Source organism: Vombatus ursinus, unplaced genomic scaffold, assembly GCF_900497805.2.
Source record: "Vombatus ursinus unplaced genomic scaffold, bare-nosed wombat genome assembly UNPS02009062.1, whole genome shotgun sequence".
Classification (NCBI taxonomy): Eukaryota; Metazoa; Chordata; class Mammalia; order Diprotodontia; family Vombatidae; genus Vombatus; species Vombatus ursinus.
This window is the reverse complement of record NW_020948840.1, coordinates 19,816,363-19,838,198: the sequence shown is the minus strand read 5'-3', so window position 1 is coordinate 19,838,198 and position 21,836 is coordinate 19,816,363. Positions and strand designations below refer to the sequence as shown.

General features: G+C 47.3%; 2 protein-coding genes and 1 non-coding gene across 6 annotated transcripts; 2 read left to right on the top strand and 1 right to left on the bottom strand.

Annotated features, from left to right (window-relative positions):
• Window positions 1–202: 202 nt before the first annotated feature.
• AGBL5 (ATP/GTP binding protein like 5) lies at window positions 203–20,905 on the top strand. 4 transcript variants are annotated; one of them, XM_027850417.1, is made up of 17 exons: window positions 989–1,060; window positions 2,098–2,361; window positions 2,605–2,776; window positions 3,179–3,342; window positions 4,003–4,180; window positions 4,432–4,610; window positions 5,173–5,629; window positions 6,158–6,327; window positions 6,646–6,781; window positions 8,191–8,393; window positions 8,944–9,146; window positions 16,850–16,957; window positions 17,495–17,650; window positions 18,545–18,657; window positions 18,967–19,013; window positions 19,470–19,679; window positions 20,081–20,905. In XM_027850417.1, exons 2-17 carry the CDS (start codon window positions 2,144–2,146, stop codon window positions 20,334–20,336), a joined length of 2,970 nt encoding a protein of 989 aa, XP_027706218.1. In that variant the 5' UTR covers window positions 989–1,060; window positions 2,098–2,143; the 3' UTR covers window positions 20,337–20,905. The 4 variants fall into 4 exon arrangements, with proteins under 4 accessions (XP_027706220.1, XP_027706218.1, XP_027706221.1 ...); XM_027850418.1 differs by lacking the exon at window positions 989–1,060 and adding an exon at window positions 1,266–1,347; XM_027850419.1 differs by lacking the exons at window positions 989–1,060; window positions 2,098–2,361 and adding an exon at window positions 203–258.
• On the top strand, window positions 442–514 carry TRNAA-AGC. Its single transcript has one exon. It is a non-coding gene; the product is annotated as a tRNA-Ala (tRNA).
• A 35-nt stretch (window positions 20,906–20,940) lies between the features above and the next one.
• OST4 (oligosaccharyltransferase complex subunit 4, non-catalytic) lies at window positions 20,941–21,759 on the bottom strand. The gene is made up of 3 exons (XM_027850422.1): window positions 21,527–21,759; window positions 21,254–21,389; window positions 20,941–21,161 (listed from the first exon to the last, which is right to left on the bottom strand). Exons 1-2 carry the CDS (start codon window positions 21,745–21,747, stop codon window positions 21,275–21,277), a joined length of 336 nt encoding a protein of 111 aa, XP_027706223.1. The 5' UTR covers window positions 21,748–21,759; the 3' UTR covers window positions 20,941–21,161; window positions 21,254–21,274.
• Between the last annotated feature and the right edge of the window lie 77 nt (window positions 21,760–21,836).

The following is a 21,836-nucleotide window of genomic DNA, read 5'->3' as shown; positions in this document are numbered from 1 at the left end:
TTTAATTAATCGGGTTAGTGTACCTCTTATTTCTTGGCTGCGTAATTAACGTAATTCATTAAATTAATCGGGCTAGTGTATATATGTGTTCGCATGCGTACCCGCCCCCGACATTTTTGCCCAAAAGAACCTGCATTTAACTGAGCAAAAGACGTGTAGGGCAGTGTCCCAGGATGAGCGCTGCATTATCTAGTGCGTGAAGGCCGATTCTGGCGGTATGCGCGGTTTGTGTCCTGATGGGTGGAGCCCTACTCCTGGGTTTGTATTTCTGCTAATTCTTCTGGTAGATTATTGTGTTTTCGTCCCACTAGCCAGCGAAAAACCTCGTTTCCTAGCAACTGAGCCGGGATGTTCCTCAGAGATCGCTAGGAGGGAGGGGTAAGCGGGCGGAGTGACTGGGTTCTCTACCCTAAGGAAAAGGGAAAACCAAGTAAAACGAGCGGGGGATTAGCTCAAATGGTAGAGCGCTCGCTTAGCATGCGAGAGGTAGCGGGATCGATGCCCGCATCCTCCAGCGAGTATTTTCCCCGCCCCCCCTTTCTCTGCACATGTGTGGGTTCCATCCCGACAATTCGAAGCAGACTTCAAAGCTTCATAACTAGTTTTGTCCTTATTCTCATATTATCGCGGTAATTATTGATAAAAAGCAGTTATTTTTCCATTCCGTTGCTCGATGCTCCAGTCTCTTTACAATTCCGCCCCAATGACTGTTAACCGCCTCCGGAGCAGGGGACGTGAATGGAATTATCTCGAGAGTTGGGTAGCTGCTAACCCCAAGACGTTACTTTGCCTGGGAACCTGGACCCCGGCGGCCACGAGGGGAGAAAAAGACCCCCCCCCCTCCGCTCCGACCAATGGCAGTGAGTGTTGCTGAGTGGGTGGCAGCTGCGCCCGCGGCCAATAGGCGGATGGCTTGTTGTCTCCTGGCAGAGCGGGGTCCCGGCGCCGCGGCAGTCCCGTTTTGTTTGGGTCGTGGGCGACGGGGCCCGGGCGCTGAGCCGGGGTTGGAGGCGCAGCCACGCTGACGGGAGGAGGAACGGGAGCGCCGGCCCCGAGAGAGGTGAGGGGCTCTTCGCGGCCGGGCTCCCGCACCCCAATTCAGTCCCCGGCCCCGCCCCCCTCTGCCTCTCTGGCCGGGAGCCCCCTCCTGGGATACCGCCCCGGCCCCGCCCCCGTCGCTCCGGCTGCTGCCGCTGCCCGCCCAGCCCCGGGTTTGGCCCGGAGCTAGGCTTCCGACCCCTCTTCCCGCGCCCGGGCCGGGCAGGTGGCAAGTCTAGCCCCCTGCCCCAAGCCCAGCGCCTGGACTGCTGTTCTCCACTCCTGCCCCTCGGTCCTTTGGGGAATTTGGTATGGGCTCGGGGCTTGCAACCCCTCCCTCAGCTGCCGGGCCCCCCGGGAGGGCAGCCCCGGCCCGGGCTCAGCCCCAGTGTCCCTGCTGGAGTTGAGGTGTAGAGCTGCTCGGTGATGTGGACGACCCCTGCCCCGCGTCCTCGTGCCTGGAATAAGCCTCCCTTGTTCTACCCTCTTTTCCACAATAGGTGGAATGGGAAGCTGGGCCCGGGAGGCTGCAGAAGTGTCTCTCCAGGTTAAGCTGATCCACGCGGGGGAGGGGGTGGGGGAGAGGGGGGAGGGTCTCCGAGGTGAAGCTTGTCTCCTCCCTCCAAGTGGCGCCCGACTTGGGCTGGGGGGGGGTCCTCCTCGGGGATGCCCCTCTATATATCGGAGCTGGGGTATCCTCCCTAGGCCGATCTTATTACACTGTGAAGACTTTGGGCGGGAAAGAGGCTCAGAGTCTGGTGTTGTCAGCATGGTTTATGGTTTAATCACGATATCCCCTCCCCGGGATAGAAGCCCCAGGGGCCTGAAGATCAGCATAACCAGTGCAGTAGCATAATGGGGTTAAGTCACAGCCCGAAGTCCAGAGTACATGGTGGCAGCTCCTTTTGGTGTTGTGTAGCAAATCTGCTTCCCGGTTTTCTTGAAGTACTGGAAAGCACCGTCAGAACCCTAGAGACTAACAAAGTCAGTTTTCACAGCTTGTCTTCTTCCCTCTCCTTCCCCTCCTTCCTTCCCTTTCCCCATCCCACCCCCCCTTAGCTCTCAGGGCCAGTCTGGGGCAGGAGGATGCTTACTCAGCCCCACCATGGAGCTGCGCTGTGGGGGACTGCTGTTCAGTTCCCGCTTTGACTCAGGGAACTTGGCCCATGTGGAGAAGGTGGATTCTGTGGCTAGTGAAGGGGAGGGGGGCGGGAGTGGGGGATCAGCCCCCACCACCGGCGGAATATCCTCCACCTCTGACTACGAATTCAACGTGTGGACACGGCCTGATTGTGCTGAAACAGAATATGAGAATGGGAACAGGTATGAAGCTGGGGTCAAGGGGAGGGAATATGCAGAAACCCAGCGCCATATTTCCTTTGGCCTTACTCTCCTACCTGTCCTCCCAGGGACCTACTTGGCTCTCCTCAGTTTCACAATGCCCTACTTCTCATCCCCATAGAACAGCCTTTTCCCATTCTTTCTACTAACCTGCCTTGCTCCATTCCTCTTGCTACCTCATGCCTCTCCCTTATAGACTTGTCTTTCCCTACTCTACCCCATTAGGTCATGGTTCTACTTCAGTGTCCGGGGAGGAGTTCCAGGAAAACTCATAAAGATCAACATCATGAACATGAACAAGCAAAGCAAACTGTACTCCCAGGGCATGGCACCCTTTGTGCGCACACTACCCACTAGACCTCGTTGGGAACGAATCCGTGACAGGCCTACCTTTGAGGTATAATTTCCACACAGAAGAAAGGACTGCATTGCTATAGACAAAAACTAAAAAGTGGGGTGCAAAGGTCCCTTGAGAGAAAGAAATCTGTCCCTAGTACAATGAATGAACTAGGAAGAAAGGACTCTACTTTATCCCTCTCCTTTAAACCCAAGCTACATCTGTAGCTTTTAATGGGTCTTTGATGCCAGTGTCTAGGAAGGCAATGAAAGGCCTGGTTGCTAAGGCAAGTAGCTACAGTGAGACAGGTGGCATATTCTCAACCCTGAAGCTGAGAAACTGGTTGCTGTTGCAGTGATGCTAAAGGGCTAGATGCTAATTCCGTGGGCTGAAAAGACAGAGTTAAGTATTTATGGGGGTAGTACCTGGTTGCCCTTTCCTCTTCTTCCTTTGTCCCCTTAGATGACAGAGACACAATTTGTGCTGTCCTTTGTGCACCGCTTCGTGGAGGGTCGTGGGGCCACCACCTTCTTCGCCTTCTGCTACCCCTTCTCCTACAGTGACTGCCAGGATCTGCTGAACCAGCTAGACCAGCGCTTCCTGGAGAACCATCCTTCTCTTAGCAGGTGATATATCCTGCCTTTTCTCCCTCCACAAAGTACTGGGACCAAACACTGCCTCTGCTTCTCCTGTGATTTGCCCTAAGAGCTCTCAATTGATACTTCTTCAGCCTTTTCTCTGTAGAGTTGTGTACTACCATTGGCTCCATTTGAGATGGGGAGCATCAGTTGCCTTGATCTCATCATGCCATTCCTACAATCTTGACCTCATATTTTCCTGCCTAGTTCAGACCTCCTATTGTCTTAGCCAAAGAAAAAGAAGACTAAATCCCTATTTTTTTCAGTCACTCAAACGAGTATTTATTCACTGACACCTATGAGCACAGCCTGAGAGAGAATCCCTATCTCTGAGAAGTCACAAACCAAAGAAAAGGCCAATGGCTATAAGTTCTTCCCACCTCTTTGCCCAGTGGCTAGAGAGATTCCTTTATGCCGGCATATGTGACTCTTTTTCTAAATTTTTGCCTTGCTCCACTTTTATGTTATTTTCTGTTTCTACTCTTTCATTAACTTTCTTACATTCAGTTTCTAAATTACAAAGGTGTAGGGTTTGGGACCAGGTAGTTTGTCTCCCTATCTCTGCTTTAATTCCCTTCTGCAAATGTAGGTTGTCCCTTCTCGAGACATTAGGGGACTCCCATGGCCTGATGACCCTTATCCTTGTAGTCCTTTAGATTCCATCTATTACCACCGAGAACTCCTTTGCAACTCTCTGGATGGACTTCGAGTAGATCTGCTGACTGTGAGTTCCTGTCATGGGCTTCGAGATGAAAGAGAACCCCGTCTGGAGCAGCTATTTCCTGACACCAGCACACCCCGGCCATTCTGTTTCTCAGGCAAGAGGGTGAGTGGGGAGGAAAGAAAGGGAAGAGGCTGGCTCTTCTCTGGCATTACAGGTGTCATGGCAGAGGCCAAGACACTTATGGGTGTTGGACCATGTATCTCTAGTCAGCTTCTCCAGTCTTAGTCTAGGGCATGAATGACAGTTCAGGCCCCTTGCTATCATAGCCCCAGTTAGGGCCTAGTTTGTGTCCTTTTTCTATTAGAATAGAACCAGAACTGACAGCTCTGATTATTGCTTTCCTTTTATCACAGATATTCTTCTTGAGTAGCAGAGTGCACCCTGGGGAGACACCATCTAGCTTTGTCTTCAATGGTTTTTTGGACTTTATCCTTCGACCTGATGACCCTCGTGCCCAGACCCTACGTCGTCTTTTTGTCTTTAAGCTAATTCCCATGTTGAACCCAGATGGTGTGGTACGGGGTCATTATCGGTAAGAATAACTCCCCCTTCACCTCTTCTGATCATCAGTAGTCCTCTTGATAAATGTTATGGTATCATGATGAGGTATAGTTTACCCTGTCCTGCTTTCACAACTCTCCTACATCCTAAAGAGGGAATGCCCTATTGGCCTGAAAAAGAATGCACTCTCCTGAATGTTTGGGGAGGACTGGGAAGGAAGACGAATGTAAGGTCACTTGGATGTGGAAAACTATTCCCAGACTCCAGTAATAATACAATGTATATTATGTTGATTTAACCACATACACCCTTCCAAAATACCTAGTACAATGCCAGCCATGCAAGGAAAGTTCAACAATGATTAAGTTGATAATACCAAGAATTGTAGAAGGTCTAGTTTTGTTCTCTACTTTCTGGAGCCTTGGGGTGAGGCTGTCTTCAATCCTTTCCCTTCCTTGACTTTTCTACTTAAGACTTACTCAAACTATAGGATAATCAGTTCCCTGTTTCCTACATCTTATGCCACTTACCCCAGTCTCTGTTTTCCCACTCCAGCTTTCCAGAACTCCACTTTACCCCTTGTTCCCACACAGGACAGACTCACGAGGAGTGAACTTGAATCGTCAGTATCTAAAGCCAGATGCAATCCTGCACCCAGCCATCTATGGGGCTAAGGCAGTGCTGCTCTACCACCATGTGCACTCGCGTCTGAATCCCCATACTCCCTCTGACCACCAGCCCAATCCCCAGCCCTCAGCCCCACCTGGTCTTCTTTCTGAACTTGAAAAAACCTACAATCTCCATAGTGAGGCTGACCTTGGACTCTCAGCTGAAGGGGACAGTCCTGAGTCCTGGAACCAAACTGAACCAGCAAGCCAGGACCCCAGTAGTTTGTGGTTTTTGGAATCAGAATCTAGTGAGGTGGAACCAGCCCCTGAAACCATTCCCCCCAAGGAGAGTGGTGTGGCCTACTATGTGGACTTACATGGACATGCCTCTAAAAGGGGATGTTTCATGTATGGAAATAGCTTCAGTGATGAGAGTGCCCAGGTAGGGACCTTGAAACTGGCCTGGGGTGGTATTCATTAGTAGGTAAAAGGTGGAAGTGGGGGGAGGGTGTGGGAGAGGGCACAGCAGTGTTAATGTATAGAATGTGAGCAGAAGGAAGAATAGCCATAGGCTTGTCACTCTAGGAAGGAAATTAGCCCTTGGGGGGCAGCTGGCAATCTGGAATTTCGGGGCATTTTTTAAATCAGGGTTTCAGTGCTAAGGGCCAGGCTTTTCAAAATTATTAAAGAAATCGGGCCTTTTCTAATGGGAGCCAAATGGAAGAAATTGAGGGAAGAGGGGACAGGAGAGAGTAGGAAAAAGGTCTGAAGGGAAAGAAATTATATTGTGTTAATTTAATCATACATACCTTTCTTAAACATCTACTAAAAAACCATGTACACAGTGAGAATTCAAGAATTATTAACCTGATACTGATAATTCTGATAGCAGGTGTTGATATTGAATGTAGTGACTTACTTCCTTCTCTTTCCCACTCCACGTTCTGAGCATGCTCTTCATCCCAAATAGGTGGAAAACATGCTATATCCAAAGCTCATCTCCATGAATTCAGCACACTTTGACTTCCAAGGCTGCAATTTCTCAGAGAAGAACATGTATGCGCGGGATCGTCGAGATGGCCAGTCTAAGGAGGGCAGTGGGCGAGTCGCCATCTACAAAGCCTCAGGGATCATCCACAGGTTAGGGGTGGACACTAGGAAAATAGGGCTTCAGCTTTTGGTTATTTTCTCTTAGGAATACCCATACTCAGCCTTGAGAAGGGGAATGGGGGAAACTATTGTGATAGCCCAAGGCATCTCAGAAGAAAGGCCTTCAGATAAAGACTCCTTGTCTCTGTGGATCAGCCTTCCACAGCTTAGCTTGAGGGTGGGTATAGTATTGGGGGTAGTTGCCAGCTCACTGGGAAATAGCCCTTAATCTTTACCTTGACCACTTTAGTATATTCAAGGTACATGTCATCGGTCCAGAGTAGTGATGTAAAGGTCTCTGTGTCTTAGCTACACACTTGAATGCAACTACAACACTGGACGCTCAGTAAACAGTATCCCTGCTGCCTGCCATGACAATGGGCGTGCCAGCCCCCCTCCCCCACCTGCCTTCCGATCCAGATACACTGTGGAACTCTTTGAACAGGTAATGAGCCATGGAGATAGAAGCAAAGGTATTGGGCAGGGTAGCCTCAAACCGAAGGTGGCCTACACCAGCGCTTCTTAAACTATGGGTCTCGACCACATATGGGGTCACAAAAAATTTGGTAGTAAAAAGTTTCTGAAGGAGCAACGACCAAAAATTAATTAAAAATCACACATGTAATGAATCCGAGGTGTCTCTGACTTGCCTGTGTTGCGTCTAACAACTTCATGGAAGCCCTGGTTCTGAACACAAAATATAATGCACTTTGCACTTCGAATGCCTTCAGGCCACGTAACTCAAACAAATGAGATCGAAATTCGATGAAAAAAGTTTAAGAAGCCCTGGCCTACACTAACTTCATTTGACTGAAGTCCTAAGGAGAGATCATACTGCCACTAGGGTGATATGGATGATGCCTGCCCTGCTTCCTCGTGCCTGGAATAAGCCGCCCCTGTTTTACCTTCTTTTCCACAATAGGTGAAATGGGAAGCTGGGCCTGGGAGGCTGCAGAAGTGTCTCTCCAGGTTAAGCTGATCCACGCGGGGGAGGGGGTGGGGGAGAGGGGGGAGGGTCTCCGAGGTGAAGCTTGTTAGATCCTCCCAAATAATGGAGAGTTGAGTACTCCCCAGCATTGCCAGTAGGGCTCCAATTGAATACCCCTTCCAATTTTGGGAGCATACTTTTGTCCAATACTTGTGAGGCTTAGATTTTTCTCCTTATCTCATACTACCTTGTGTTTCTGGGCCATTCCTTTCATCATACAAGGGCATGTATGTCTTTCCTGGCCTCATAGGAGGGGGGAATAGGGAAATAGGCTGAGGCACAGCTGAATAATTACAGCCATGGTGGGGAGGAGGGGAGAGCAAGAGTCTAGCTTGCAGGACTAGAACAGATGTTACTTGAGGTCAGCCCCTTCTGTTCTTGAAGTCTTGCAGTGCTTCTGACCTCAGTCTTTTCTGCCTAGGCTGTAGAGCCAGAAGTAGCTCTAGTTCTCAGGGACCTTGGGATACAGCCATTATTTCACAGTGGAACAGGGGAATAGGGGAAAAGAGCTTTGTTCCCTCCTATAATATATAGACCTTTCTACTCTAAGCCATTGAGGGTCACTAATCCCACAACAGAGAGTGCTTCCATCTGGCTTAATTCTTGAGATAGCAACTCATAAAAGCAATAGTATAAAAAGGAAAAAAAGGCAGAGAACTTCAAACTCAGCTTTGATAGGAGATACACTATGGCTGTAGAGGAGGGATAGTGACCTTCCCCTTAGCATATGTTACAACCAGAGTACTCTGAGGCACAGGATAAATTTGAGGGACCCAAATCAAGAATGTTTTGGTTATCTCTTTCTTCTCTACCAAGCATGGTATGAAGCTCTCAAATACCAAATTGTACTTGAACTCCCTTGGCAGGTAGGGCGGGCTGTGGCCATTGCAGCCCTGGACATGGCAGAATGCAATCCCTGGCCACGAATTGTCCTGTCAGAGCACAGCTGTCTCAACAACTTGAGAGCCTGGATGCTGAGACATGTTCGTAACAGCAGAGGTGTAGGTAACAGCCTTAATGTAGGCATCAACAAAAGGAGAGGCTCTCGAACCCCACCAAGAGGCCCCAAGTAAGGACAACAGGATGGGAGGAAAGGGTGGGAAAGTGGAAGTTACTTGGTTTAGAGATAAAATATGAGTTCTCAACTATCTCAAGAAATGTATGAAGTACTCAGAACACATTTAATTTTACAACTAATGTGTACCATAGGATGCTTCCAGGAGGGGGAAAGGGTGTCATGAATTCAAATCCACAATAACTCTTTGCTCAACAGATTGAGAATCCTTACTCTAGGGAAACAATAAACCAGACAAGGGAATAAGGGACTTCCCAGAAGGGTCGAGCTATCAACCTATCCCAGTGACAAGGAACATTTGCCACAGGAGGCTACTTGTAACTTCTTTAACAGTATGACCCAGATTGGGAAGATTACATAAAATGGGCTTGTTAGCTAATCAAGGGGCAGAGAATTTCTTTTTCCTCTCCCTAGTATTAGTGCCTGATGGTCCTTAATCCAAAAATGATTTCCATTTGATTCTTCTTTAGGGGAAGACATGGAGGCTGAATGACTTGGAACATGCCCACCCCAGCTCTCACCTGTTCTGTCTGCTTCCTCACAGTGGTTTGCCTATATCATGCTCTGAAAATACCCTAAGCCGGGCCCGAAGCTTCAGCACTGGTACCAGTGGCAGCAGCCAACAGAACTCTCCACAGATCAAAGCTTCACCCAGCTTTCCCTTTCATAGCAGTCGGTCCACAGGGCTACCTGGCCTGGGCCTTGGCACCCAGAAAAGCAGCCATCTGGTGCTGGGCCCCGTTAGAGGTAAGCTGATAAGGAAGTCCCTGGGGCAAGTGTTCCATTTTCTCTGGTGTTGCTGGGGGAAGAATTAGCCCTGAAGACTCCTTCTTGGGCCTGAGCCAAGGGGTAAACCAATAAAACCATTTACAGCAGAATCTGTAACCTCTCCTGAGACCTTGGTTTTCCTTGCAGAATGGGGGCCACAGATGGGACCTGTGGCCATGGGTAGGGGTCTTAGGCACTCTCTATCTAAAGAGCCCAAGGAACTATAGGGACCCAACACTTAGCGAAAATCAAACACGCCCTCTGACAAAAGGGAATGCTAGCTAACTGATAAATACTGAGACACATGATCTCTAAATCAACGGTTAGTATGCTGCTTTGTAGTCAGGATGAAAGCAGGCACTCTTTCCAAGTTGCAGCACTATGAAATAATAGCTGTATCCCAAGGTCCCTGAGAACTGGAGCTACTACTGGCTCTAGAGCCTAGGCAAAAAGACTGAGGTCAGAAGGCACTGCAAGACCCCCAGAAGAGAAAGGGCTGACCTCAAATAACATCTATTCTAGTCCTGCAAGCTAGACTCTTTCTCCTCCCTCCTCCCCACCGTGGCTATAATTATTCAGCTGTGCCTCAGTGCCCCCAAGTGTTGCCCATAAAAATAATGGGAGCTCTAAGCATTTTTCTTCTCAGAAAGAGGCTGGGCTATCCAGGAGGGAAAAAAGGAAGTCACTGAGAAGCAACAGGGTGTAGTGAGAAACAGTCCTGGGTTCAAAACCTGGCTCTGCCACTTTCTACGTAGGAAACTTTGGACATGTTACTTAACCATTCTACATTTATTTCCTCATCTGTAAAATGGTGTTGACATGTGTAACCTCTAAGATTTTTTACAGCTCTAAATATGATTTTATGATTCTGAGAGTAGCCTGAAAGAAGAAACAGGGAAATAATTTATACCCTTAGAAATAGGTTAGACTAAAGGTTGTTAAACTCTTTTGTGTGTCACAGACTCTTTATCAGCATAATAATGTTTTTAAATGCATAAAGCAAAATAGGACTTGCAGAGGAAACCAAGTGTTACTGAAATAGCACCAGGTTAAGAACCCTTGAATTAGACCATCAATCAGTGTCATGTGTGGCTTTTGGACGATTACAGCTGATGCACAATATGAAGGCTTCTGGGCTAGTGTTACTTTAAGTTCAGCTTAGGAAAGCTTTCTTTGCTCCTGAGAGGAATTCCTCCCTGGAGACTTCTTAGCACTCATTCTTCCTGTACCAGAGTGGTAGTGGATGGTCGTGGATTGTATAGTGGAAAGAGTTCCCACTACAGGGAATCTGGTCTTGGTTCTAATCCCAGCTTTGGCACTTAACTAATTGTGTGGCCTTGGGAAAGTTAATTAGATTTTCTGACCTGCTTTTTCATCTCTAAAATGGGCATAGTGTTGTGTTTTGTTTACTCTTCCATATCTACAGATGGCACCTGAAGAGTTTGTGCATGAGACCTAATACCTCCAGAGCTAGGCCCACTTGCTCCACTTCCCCCCCGGGATCCATAGTGTTATAGTAAAGGCTGATTGACCTGGCTTACAGTGTCATAGAAAGCTATCTGCCAAACTGCAGAGTGGCTGCTACCTAGGAAGAAGTAACCATGGGGCTGCCTTAGGCAAGGGAGAATTCACAAGGTTGCCATAGATCCAGGACAAAAACATGGAATCAGAGCTGAGGGAAGGAGCCTTCAGGAAGGGAACAGGCAGATTATACTAGAGAGGAGTTCAGCTAAAACTTACCCTCTGAACTTTTGGATGATACCAACCTATAAGTAAATTTGAGGGGAAGCTCCCAGTGTAGTAGAAAAAGCCCTGAATCTCTATGAAGCTTAATCATCTTCTCTATAAAATGGGGGTGAAGTGTAATGTAAAAAGTTTTGTAAAACTGAGGCTACTTTACAGTAAAACCTGGATCACTTAACAGAGGCCTCCATCACCTCCTGAGAGTGCTAGTGAAGCCCTGATGCAGGGTCTTGGTAACTTTAGCTTTTGTGGTATCCAGCACAAAAGCTGGTAAGAGCAGGGCTGGGGGTGTGGTGGGACATCCCTATAATCCTTAATGCACCTGGCAGCTTTTGATAGAGAGGCTAAACTGGGTTGAGGGGGCTCTTCCAGGTGGTGGGTAGAGGTTACATGAGGGAGAAAGCACTACTGTCACCACTGTTTCTGTTGTGACTTCAGATAAAAAGATATTGTTCTCCCAGAACAGAAATTTCATCTCATTATCCTAAAATGTCATTCCACAACCTTGGGGAACAAAGCTGTTCAAAATAGACCCTAGAACCCCAGCCCTCAACTACTTGTTACCAGGTCAGAAAGCTCTGGAAGTCCTGGTTTTCCTTTTCTATTTTCCATCCAGATAACAGTTGGGAAGGTTTCTAGTTTGTTTCATGGGCCAAATTATGAGAGGAACTAGGAATTGCGGTGTCATAGAAGAATGAAGGTCTGTAAGAGTCTTTTTTTTAAGGTATTAGTTGGAGGTGCTACCTTTAAGCTCCCCACATTTTGCCCTCCAGGAGCCTAGGCTCCTCTGTCATTCTGTCCTCAAGTTCGCATTATGGGGACAGAACAGGGATCAAGCAGCATGTGCTGATCAGTCAGTAAGCACCTAGCATATGCTTGGCAAAGTGGATACAAATATAAAAGCTTACATTCTATGTGGATTGGGGGGGGCGGGGGTTGAGAGATACAGTGCTCATAGAGATAAAATGCAGGATTATATTAATTACTCTTTGGAGCACTAACTGGGGTAATCAGAAAGAGCCTCTTTCAGGAGGTGGCCTTGGAGCTGGGGACTCCAAGAGGCAGAGGTAAGGAAGGAAAGCTGTTAGACAAGAGGCATCCCCCAATGGGGACAGACATGACACAGATGTCATGTCATTTATGAGGAATGGCACAGCTGGCTAGTTTGGACCAAAGTGGGTGAGAAATAGTACATGATCAGCCTAGGCACAGAGAGGTTGAAGCCAGATGATGAAGGGCATTCAGTGCTAAACAGAGTAGTTCATATTTTACTCTAAAGGCAACAGGAAGTCATTGGAGCTCCTTTGGTAGGGAAGTGACATGGGCAAACCTTTGCTAAAGATTTGAACCCAAGTGTTTCCTGCCTCCAGTGCTCTTTCTGCTCTGCTACCGAGCCTTGCCCCATTAGGACTCAAGTTTATAGAAAAGAAGTCAAGTTGTGGCTTAGGAACATACTGCTTAAATACTCCCAGCAACTTTAAAGGTTTTACACTCAAATGCCATTACCATATCCTAGCTCTACCACCTTCTCCTTGACTTTTGAGAAAAACCTTGGTCCTCATACTCATTTTTTTTTCACATTCATTTTTTAAGTTGTTTCTTGTTAGCTTTAATGATATAAGTGCTCAGTGCAGAGGCTTGTACATGTTTCCAGAAAAATTAATCCCTTTCAACTAGCACCTATTGTGTGGATGACTCAGATCTGTATTCTTTCTAGCTACTGACCATGTCCACTTGAATGAACACCCCAGTGACGTCCCTACTGTGTCCTGAAGAGAAATAGTAGAGTTTCCAGGATCCTGGCCTACTAGCATTTCTGAACCAATGACAGTGGACGGTGTTCAGGATCTTTAGGCTGTGGCCAAGAATCTCTGACTCCTGCCACATTTCACTGTTTCTATATACAGGGTCTATTTCCCAATGGAACTATGATTGGCCGTTGACTTACTGGTTACTCTACTTCCCATGATAGATATGGATTGGTATATTGCAGGCCCCAGCATCTCAGCAAATCAAATACCGTGGGCTCGAAAATGGTTATCATCTGAAATGTTTACTTTTTCCCTCTGGCCCACAGCTGAAAGATCACAGATTTAGAATTGGAAGGAATCTTAGAGGTTATGTAGTTAAAGCCTCTCAATCTCCCCCTTAATAAAAGGATTTGTTCTGTTTGGATCCAGTCATAAAGGGCCACACCTGAGGATCTAGAGGGCCTCGAGGCCGCAGGTTCCCCACCTGTGCATTAGGAGGTTTGGGGCCTTCTTATCATATGTGTGCAATTCGATGGGATCTGGAGCTCCTGCCATTGCTCCTCTGAATTCCTGGCCCTAAACATTTATCATCCAGTATCTCTTGCTGAATTCAAAGGGCTTGGCATCTAGCCTTCTGTCCTTACAGCTCTTGAATTCAATTTATCCTCAACACAATTTTGTGGATATAAACAGTTAATCCAACATGGCCAGGGTCTTGGGGTGTACCTGCTGCCCAAGTATGACAGAAGGCACATAGCATGTGTTATTTCCATGATATAAGCAACAAATACTGTGTTCACCAAAATTCTAGACTTTAAAATTCCCAGCTTTGACCATAGTAGGCAGCACTTGGACAAGCTGCCCAGAGTAGTTGTAGCAGATGCCCATAATCACAGCTGTAACCTGTGCAAAACTGAGTTCATTTCTTAGTTTAGTAGTGTGGTCTGGTGGGCAACCTACCAACTTGGCCAGCTTCTTCCAGCCCCATGAATGGAAGCCTCTGTGAGGATGTCATCTGGGAGCCAAACCTGCATTTCTTCTCTAACAGGATCTCAGGAAGGAAACCTCAGCAGTTGTCTAGTCCAACACATAACATACACCCACTGCCAACTTAAGACAACCTACTCCACTTCTGGGGCAGCACTGAGCTAAAATCCATTAATTTCTACCCCAAACTGCTAGTTCTCCCTTCTAAGATCAAGCAAACAAAAATGATGCCTCTTCCACAAGACAGCCCTCCAGGTTTACTCCACTCCTACTCCTAACACTGCTCTTCTCCAAGCTAAAAATCCCCAGTTCCTTCAACAAATACTTTAAGGTGTGGCCTGAATTCAGTTCTTTTACCATCCCAGTTGTCCTCCTCTGGATAGGACTGTTTGTAAATGACTCTCCTAAAAAGTGCCCAGAATTGAAGACTATTCTCTGGATATGATGCCTTTCAGTACAGCCTAAGATCATATTAGCTTTTTTGATATGCATTGTCTAATATCGAGATTGTTTACTAAACCCCATAGATCTCATCCAGGTGAACTGCTGTCTACACATGCCTCCTCTATCCTTGCTTTATGAAATTAGGCCTTTTTTTCCCCTCCAGACTCAAATGCAGCCCTTTAAATTCAGCCAGTCACTTCATTCTATCAAGTCAACTGGGATAGTGATGGACTTCAAGTGAAAAAGACCTGAATTCAAATTCTACCTCAGACAATAGCTGTGTGACCTTGGGCAAATCACTTAAATTTGCTCGATCTGTTTCCTCATCTACAAGATGAGGATAATGGTAGCACTTACTTCACATGGCTATTGAGTAGATCAAGTAAGATATTATATGCAAATCTTAGAGTGCTATATAAATGCTAGCTATTATTATTATTTGTATCCTGGTCCTGTTAATCATCTTTCCCAGCTTCACCTTGTTTGCAAATCTGGTAAATATACTACCCAAATTACTGATGAAAATGTAAATAGTATGGAGTTCATATATCACTAAAGGCCTCCCTCCAGAAAGATATCAAGCCATTAATGGTTATTCTTTAAATCCAGTCATTCAATCATATAAGACACCTAACTGTAATATCATCCAGCCCATACCTCTAAATATTTTCAATAAGAATAGCATGACACTCAGATATTTTGTGAAATCCAAATAAATTCTGTTGGTAGCATTCCCAATTTGTCAGTCTAGTAACTAGACTCTAGTTAGTTACCCTGCTGGAAATTTTAGTGGAGAAAAGCATATTTTTGATGAAACCATGCTGACTTAATATTAGATCACCATTTCCTTTTCTAGATGTTTAATAAATCATCCCTTTAACAATGTTATAGACAGAATACTGTCAGGAATAGAAATCAAACTCACAGGCCTCTAGTTTGTGGAACCCATTCTCTTCCTTTCTTTGTACAATTGAACCGTTTGCTTTTTACCAATCTTTCAAAAATCACTCATAGTGGCTTAGCAATAACATCTACCTAGGATGTAGCATACCCAAGACTGCCGACTTGAACTCACTCAGCATAGCTGGGATGAGCTTAGTATCTGTCTTGGTTTTTCAGCCCCTTTTAACATTTTTTTGTCCTGTCCTTTCCAGCACAAGAACCTTTGGCAGAGAAAAAAAATGCAAAGTTGAATATAATATGTTCTGTTATCTATCATCTGCCATTATTCCATCCACCCTAGGCAATAGTCCTAGCTCCTTCCTTCCCCCCCCATCTCCAATTTTTTTTTCCAGCTCTGTTGCCTCAGCTGATTCCGAACTTTACAGCTCCCACCTACCACGGCTGTTACAGGATCATGCCACCATGGTATTCATCCCTGCTTACAATTTCTATATATATATATATCTTTTTTATAATGTGGCCTAAGTGGGCCAGTGAATTTCCTGTGCATCTCCATGAGTCTCTATACAACCCCATTCTTCCCAATGGAACTATTTATTTTTGCATCTTCAGAATTTTATTCTTCAGGGTAGCCCTCCTGGGCTGACTTACCTTGATAAATTTTAAGCTTAAAGGATTCTACCTAACCTTTTTTTGAACCCTTTGAAATCTGCTCTCCAAAAATAGAATATACAGAGTAGCCTGGCTCCTTTATCAGTAATCTTACGGTCTCATTTCTTAAGTAATCTTAAGGTAGTCATTTCCCCCAAGGTTACTGTCTTTGTTGTTGGTCCGAATTATGTCAGAATAGCAGCTCCCCTTGTTTTTGCCATCTTCTGAAGGATGCAACTGGCATTTAGGTAAGCCAAGAATTTGTTAACTTTGTTTTTGCTAAAGAACCCATCAGATCTCTAGATAACTAAAGTCCCTTGTCACTACTTTATCTTGCCTTCATGCCAGAGTTGTGATCTACTTTCTAGTTTCTCATCTAAGTCAGAGGTTCTTAACTAGGGGTCTGTGAACTTTTTTAAAAATTATTTTGAAAGCTGTATTTTAATATAATTGGTTTCCTTTGTAATTCTATATATTTTATTTTATGAATTTAAAAACATTATTCTGAGAAGTCCTTGGGCTTCAGCAGAGTGCAAGAGTCTGACACAAAAAAGATTAAGAACACTTGATCTAGGTGATCTATTGTGGAACTCCACAACAATACCACTTGTGTTTCTTCCTTACTACATTTCCTAGTACAGTCACTCTCTGAAGCTTAGGAGCAAATACCTTGCAGAGCAAATACAATGTGGAAAGGAGCTCCACAGTGGCAGCAGCCTCCACTCCTCTTAGCAGTTGCCCAAGAGTCTCAACAATCCTTGCCACCTCAGAACAGACAACAGTCTAGAAAAATCGATTAGCGCAGGTCAGTACAAGCAATGTCAACTCTAGGGAGAACACAGATTAAGGCTGGCATCAGTGTTGACTTCCAGCTTGGCCAGCTATAGTTGCTGCATGTAATTTCTAAACCACTGCTGCTCTTTGGCCTTTCTGAGAAAGTACCAAGTGATAATTATCAGAACACAATCATAACCATGCATACTCAAGATCAGGCAATGCCTTCAAACTGTACTCCCCTTCCTCCATCCTAGAAGCCCACAAAGGCAAGAGCCCAGGAATAGATATTAAATCTATTAGGGAGAACAGAAATGGAATTTGGCTTTGCAATGGTCTAGGTAAAAGTTCTGCCATCTTTTGGTCAGTCCTGTTCCCCTATTCTCTACTGGGGAAACTAGCCCTGGATCCCCTCCTTGTGTGTGACAGATGCAGGGAGCACAACAGAGGAAAGAGAGGACTGCAGCAACACAGGAGGGAAGCACAGACAAGGTCATGGGCAGAGCTGGGTTACTACAGACTGGAAAATCCGAGCAGGTAAAAGAAGTAGGAACCAGGTTAGCTAAGGGTTTATGAGTTGGATGGGAAGTAACAATCAAATCTGATAAATATGCATAATCTTAAAGACCAAAACTCAATGGCAGGCTATAGGGAAGAGGGTCCTCAATGGGAGTGGTTGTCCAGGGGACCCTTTGGGATAAAAAGAGGGCTTGTGAGGTGAGGAGAAATAGTAAATGACAATCTTAAATTATCTCTGACTAGGTCACTGGATAGACTTTGGGAATAGTCATGGTCATGGTTTCTCCCAAAGACCAGGATGGAATAGACAAACCCTGGGTTCAGTTCTTAGCATTATACTTGTTTTCTCAACTAGAGAACAAAGTTAATTTTCTTTTGCTTTTGAATCTCTAATGTTTGTTAGAGATCCCCATCTGAGGGTTACTGTAGAAAAGGACAACAATATCCACAAAGCACAGGCCCCAACAAATCATCCAGTGAAGGAAGCAAGCCGGGCAGTGAAAAACACCCCCTACTGACTTGCCCTTTTATCCACTTCTGTCAACCTCTGCTCAGAGTCCCGGGGCCAGGACAGGAGACGTCGGCAGCAACCACTGACCAGTCGCCCTATCACAAGCAGCTTGGACTCACCCCCAACTCCTCCTAGTGCTGGCCCAGTCCCTTCAAGAAACATAGGCACTTGCTTACTGCCTACCTCACTTGGTATAGCAGGTCTGTACCTAATGCCACTGTTACATGTTCTATCCAACGTCCCCCCCATTCCTCCAGTCAGTAGCCCCAAAGTCAGTCTCATCTACAGAACTTTATACTTTTACCTCTGCTGCCACCTAGCCTGGCTTCCTGATTGATACAATATGGCTGATCTATCCCTTCAGTTTTACCCCTAGTCACAAGCCTGGAGTATTCTAATACCCCACATAAAACATTTATATCCTGTAACAAGAGATTGGAATTTTATAACATAAAACTTGAATTGTGTCTACTCACATACAGCCTTGTAAAAGGACTTTTTCCAAGTTGCCCAGGGATATCCACTTGAGGTTCCTGACCCCCAATCATTGTCATGGTCGGACACTGGAAAGCAGATAAGGGCAGCCTTTTGCAGGTGCCTTTTAATGTCTACTTCTACTTGGCTGGAACAATTATCTTTTCTCTTGGTGAATTCTATGTGACAGAGTACCTTCTGGGCAGCCATTCCCATGCCTATAGTGCTCATTTTATTGGTTTCCACCTTAGCTACCAGCTCGGATACCCTCTCCAGTCTTGGATTCTGACCTTATGTCTTAAGGTCTGACTTACATAATGACTAAAGGTAGAGGCCCTGGCATATCCATTTGGCAGTCAAGGCTGGGCAACTCCTTTAAATGGTATTTTGTAGCCAAATTCTAACTAGAACCAGATTAGGGCTCCATGTCCTCCCCAAGATATTAATTCAGCATCATTCTTTGGATGCTGTGATATAGTCCTTGAACCTTTTCAGCATGGTCCCATTCCAGTGATAATTTTCTTTCTTTTTTTTTTTTGCTTTTTGGTGAGGCAATTGGGGTTAAGTGACTTGAAGTGTCTGAGGCCGTATTTGAATGATATTTTTCTTTTAATCCCTAGGGAGTAGCTGCTCACTCCTGTCTGCAGGGGATAAACCAGAAACTGTCATGGTTATCGGGAAGGGGCTGCTGGGGAGTGGGTCTCGCACCCCCTGCATCAGGGCTCGACTGCAGGTAACACTGTGGCCTATCCCTGTTCCCAGCACAATTGCCCTAACAGTGCCCAGATCTAGTGGATTCTTCATTCTAGTAGTGGGAGGAAGAATGTCTAACGCTGGTCTATTGCTAAAGTGGGGAACTTATTTGAGGCATTCCCGATAAATCCATAGAAATCTACCTACCCCTCACAGCTAGCAACAATTCCCCAAACCATAATGTCAGTTTCTATAGCCTCATTCTTTCTGCCAATCACACCCCAACCTCAGCTTCCTAGCCTTGGCTTGTCTTGTCCTTGCCTTCAGCCTCTCCTCTCTTTCTGCCCAGAACTGCCCGAGGAGAGTTTCCGCCAGGAGGGGTCCCGGATTCCCCAGGTAACACCTCTGGTTTTTGCTCCAAGGAGCAGCCATGCCACCGACCCCAGGGTCAGACAAGGCCCCCAGGCTAGTGTTGAACCCCTTTGGGTTGGCAGAAGTGGGTATAAGCAAGACGTGATTGGGCGACTGAGAATAAACTCCCCTGGCAGGGGCTGAGGAGTAGAGGAACTCTGAGGGAGGTTTGCACATACCCTACTATTTCCCCATGGAGAGCTTTATTTGCTCATCCAGCCCCTTGCTATGGGAGGGCCACAGAGGCTCAAAACTGTGGGGCACCTGGACCCTTTTTGGCATCCCCACTCTGGGTAAGACCCTGGAAGGCATAATCTAGACTAAATAGACTCCTTTGCCCCAATCCCTTATTACCTGTCCCAGTTAGGGACAGTCCCCAGGAGTTCAAAGTCCTAGTTCCTTTGTGTTAATCCCCTACTCTACCACACTCCCTCCATGGAGATGCCAGAATCAAGTCCAGGAAGTGAGAAGCTCAGGGGAAGAGTCTAGCCCTCAGCACCACCCCCTATCCATACAGGCTAGGCCCGGGTTGGGCCGGGGCTCATCGCCGCCTGGCAGAGGGATGAGAGGCTCTTCGGGCCCCACATCCCCCATCCCCCGAACCAGGGACAGCTCTGAGCCAGAGCCAGGATCCTGCTCTGTTGCACCAGGGTAAGCACAAGTGTCCTAACCCTCTTCCACAGGAACCCCATTCCATGACCCTGACTTAGGTCATGTAATTTTCACCCTCATTCTTGCCCTTCTTCACAGCTTTCTCTCTTTACAAAGGATCTTAATTTCCCCAATTCCCTTTGTTACCTTAGGGTTCAAATGGACAATCCCACTGAAAATTTCAGCCTCCTTGACTTTCCTACCAAGGCATTACCTTTACCCTCACCAAGAAAACTTATAGCTCAGATTCCCCCTCCCCCATAGGAGAAAGGCCTTAGAACCTTGCTGCCCCCTCCTCCATCCCCAATCACAAGACTGTTATCCAAAGCTCAGATCCTTCTAGGCTGAGAGCAGAGAAGGGGCAGAATCCATCAGCCTGACTCCCCTCTTTTCTGTTACAGGCTGTACCTGGTTGGGCCCCCACGGCCCCACTCTGCCCCTGCCTCCTCACTTCTGTCCTGTTCCATCATTTGCTCCCAGCCCCCAACTTGTTACAGTGGGGAGACACTAGGACATCCTGAGGATTGTTCTATTATCAAGCCCCCCCAATCACTCAGTCTCCCAGCATACGATATTGCCCCTGACTCCATGGCAGGACATCCTTCCATGATTTTAGGGCACAGGAAATGCCCTAATCAGTTGCTTCTCCCACTGTAACAACCATAGCTCCTTAGAGAGTCAGCCTCATTGTTCCAGGCCCACTTTGGAGCAGGACAAAGGAGCAGGGACCTCCCAGCCCCATCCCTCCCTCCACAGCACAGGAATTTGGGACTATATATATATATATATTTTTTTTTATATTGGTGGGTTGGAAAGGGAATCAGCTCCTACACTGAGCCCTATTCAGCGGCAGATTTTTGCCTCTGGCTTGTTTCATAGGATAGGGAAGACTTTGAGGAAATAAAAGTTGTTTGGAAAAAACAAGAAGAAATGTTTGCTATTTTGAAAGGTGGACAGGATTGAACATAGTGTAAAGAGCCCCCCTACCACACACACTCCATCTAGCTTCAGACGTTATCAGGGGACCCTGGAAAAGAGGAGAGAATGTTGCTTCGGCAGCCCCCTTCCTGTGGAAGAAGGCCAGAGGGACAGACGTCTCCAAAGATTTCTCCCTCACCCAATTCCTGGACAGCCTTTTCTTCACGGCCAACCTGAAGACCCACACAGGGTGATCTGCGGCTCCTTACCCACTGTGCATAGAAACCATTCCAGCTCTTCCCCACTCCCATCTCCCAGTAAACAATCTCTGCCTCTTAACAAATGCCAGTTTAGCCTCAAAAGAGGAGGGGGATGTTTAATAGGGGCCCAAACCCCTCAGCCTTGGAGGAGCTGTTTCCCATTCTCTTCTCGGCTTTTGGTCGTGGTGGCAGGCGCCTCTGCGTCCCTCGAGGGCCGTTCCTGGGCTCAGGCTTGTGGCATCCTCAGCTCTGAGCAGGCAGGAGAGATGAGCAGGAAAACGCTCCCTCCACAGCGCAGAGCCATCTGGGAGACACAAGGGGAGGGCGCAGGTGAAGCCAGGGCTGGCCCGAGCAGGCTTTCTCCGCCGCCAGCTCCGGAGGGCAGGAGGGCATTACCTGCAGCGGGGCCGCGCCGCCTCACTCCTGTTTCTTGGGGTTATTGACCGCCACGTAGTGATAGAGGACCACGAGCAGGAAGAGCGACACGCCCAGCATGTTGGCGAAGATGGCCAGCTGCACGTCCGTGATCATCCTAGGGACAGAGCAGAGCCGGCGGGCCGGGCTCAACCACCGCCAACGGACGGGCCCTCTGGGCCGGGGCCGCCGGGCCGCCCGCGCCTCCGCCCCGCCGCCCCGCACAGTGAACCCGCCGCCGCCCCAGCCTCTCACTTGTTTCTCGGCGTTCCCACAGTGCTTGCAGAAAGGGAGCAGCTTTGCGGCGCCGGACCGGAACTACGAGGAGTCTGCGCACCCCAAAGGAAACGTGGCCGGCCGCGCGTGGCGAGCAGAGGAAATGGGCACTCTAGTCCCTCGCCCCGCCGCCTCGTATGCTCCCTAGGGCTCGGTTGGGCGGGCCAGAAACAGAAAGCCTCGTCAAAGATTTTGCGCATGCGCCAGCCCTCTGCCCCCCCCAACCCGCCAGACTTGCAGAGGGAGCTAATGCTTCGGCTTCGCGAGCCACTTGGGCTGGTTGTGTGAT

Bases quoted from the DNA above. Each gene is read 5' to 3' on its own strand.
- AGBL5 (XM_027850417.1), top strand. From the start codon at position 2,144: ATGGAGCTGCGCTGTGGGGGACTGCTGTTCAGTTCCCGCTTTGACTCA. The intron at 8,394-8,943 runs GTAAGGACAACA...GCTTCCTCACAG, and splicing joins ACCCCACCAAGAGGCCCCAA to TGGTTTGCCTATATCATGCT. The intron at 19,014-19,469 runs GTAACACCTCTG...CCCTCCATGGAG, and splicing joins AGGGGTCCCGGATTCCCCAG to ATGCCAGAATCAAGTCCAGG.
- OST4 (XM_027850422.1), bottom strand. From the start codon at position 21,747: ATGCGCAAAATCTTTGACGAGGCTTTCTGTTTCTGGCCCGCCCAACCG. The intron at 21,390-21,526 runs GTGAGAGGCTGG...CTCTGTCCCTAG, and splicing joins GTGGGAACGCCGAGAAACAA to GATGATCACGGACGTGCAGC.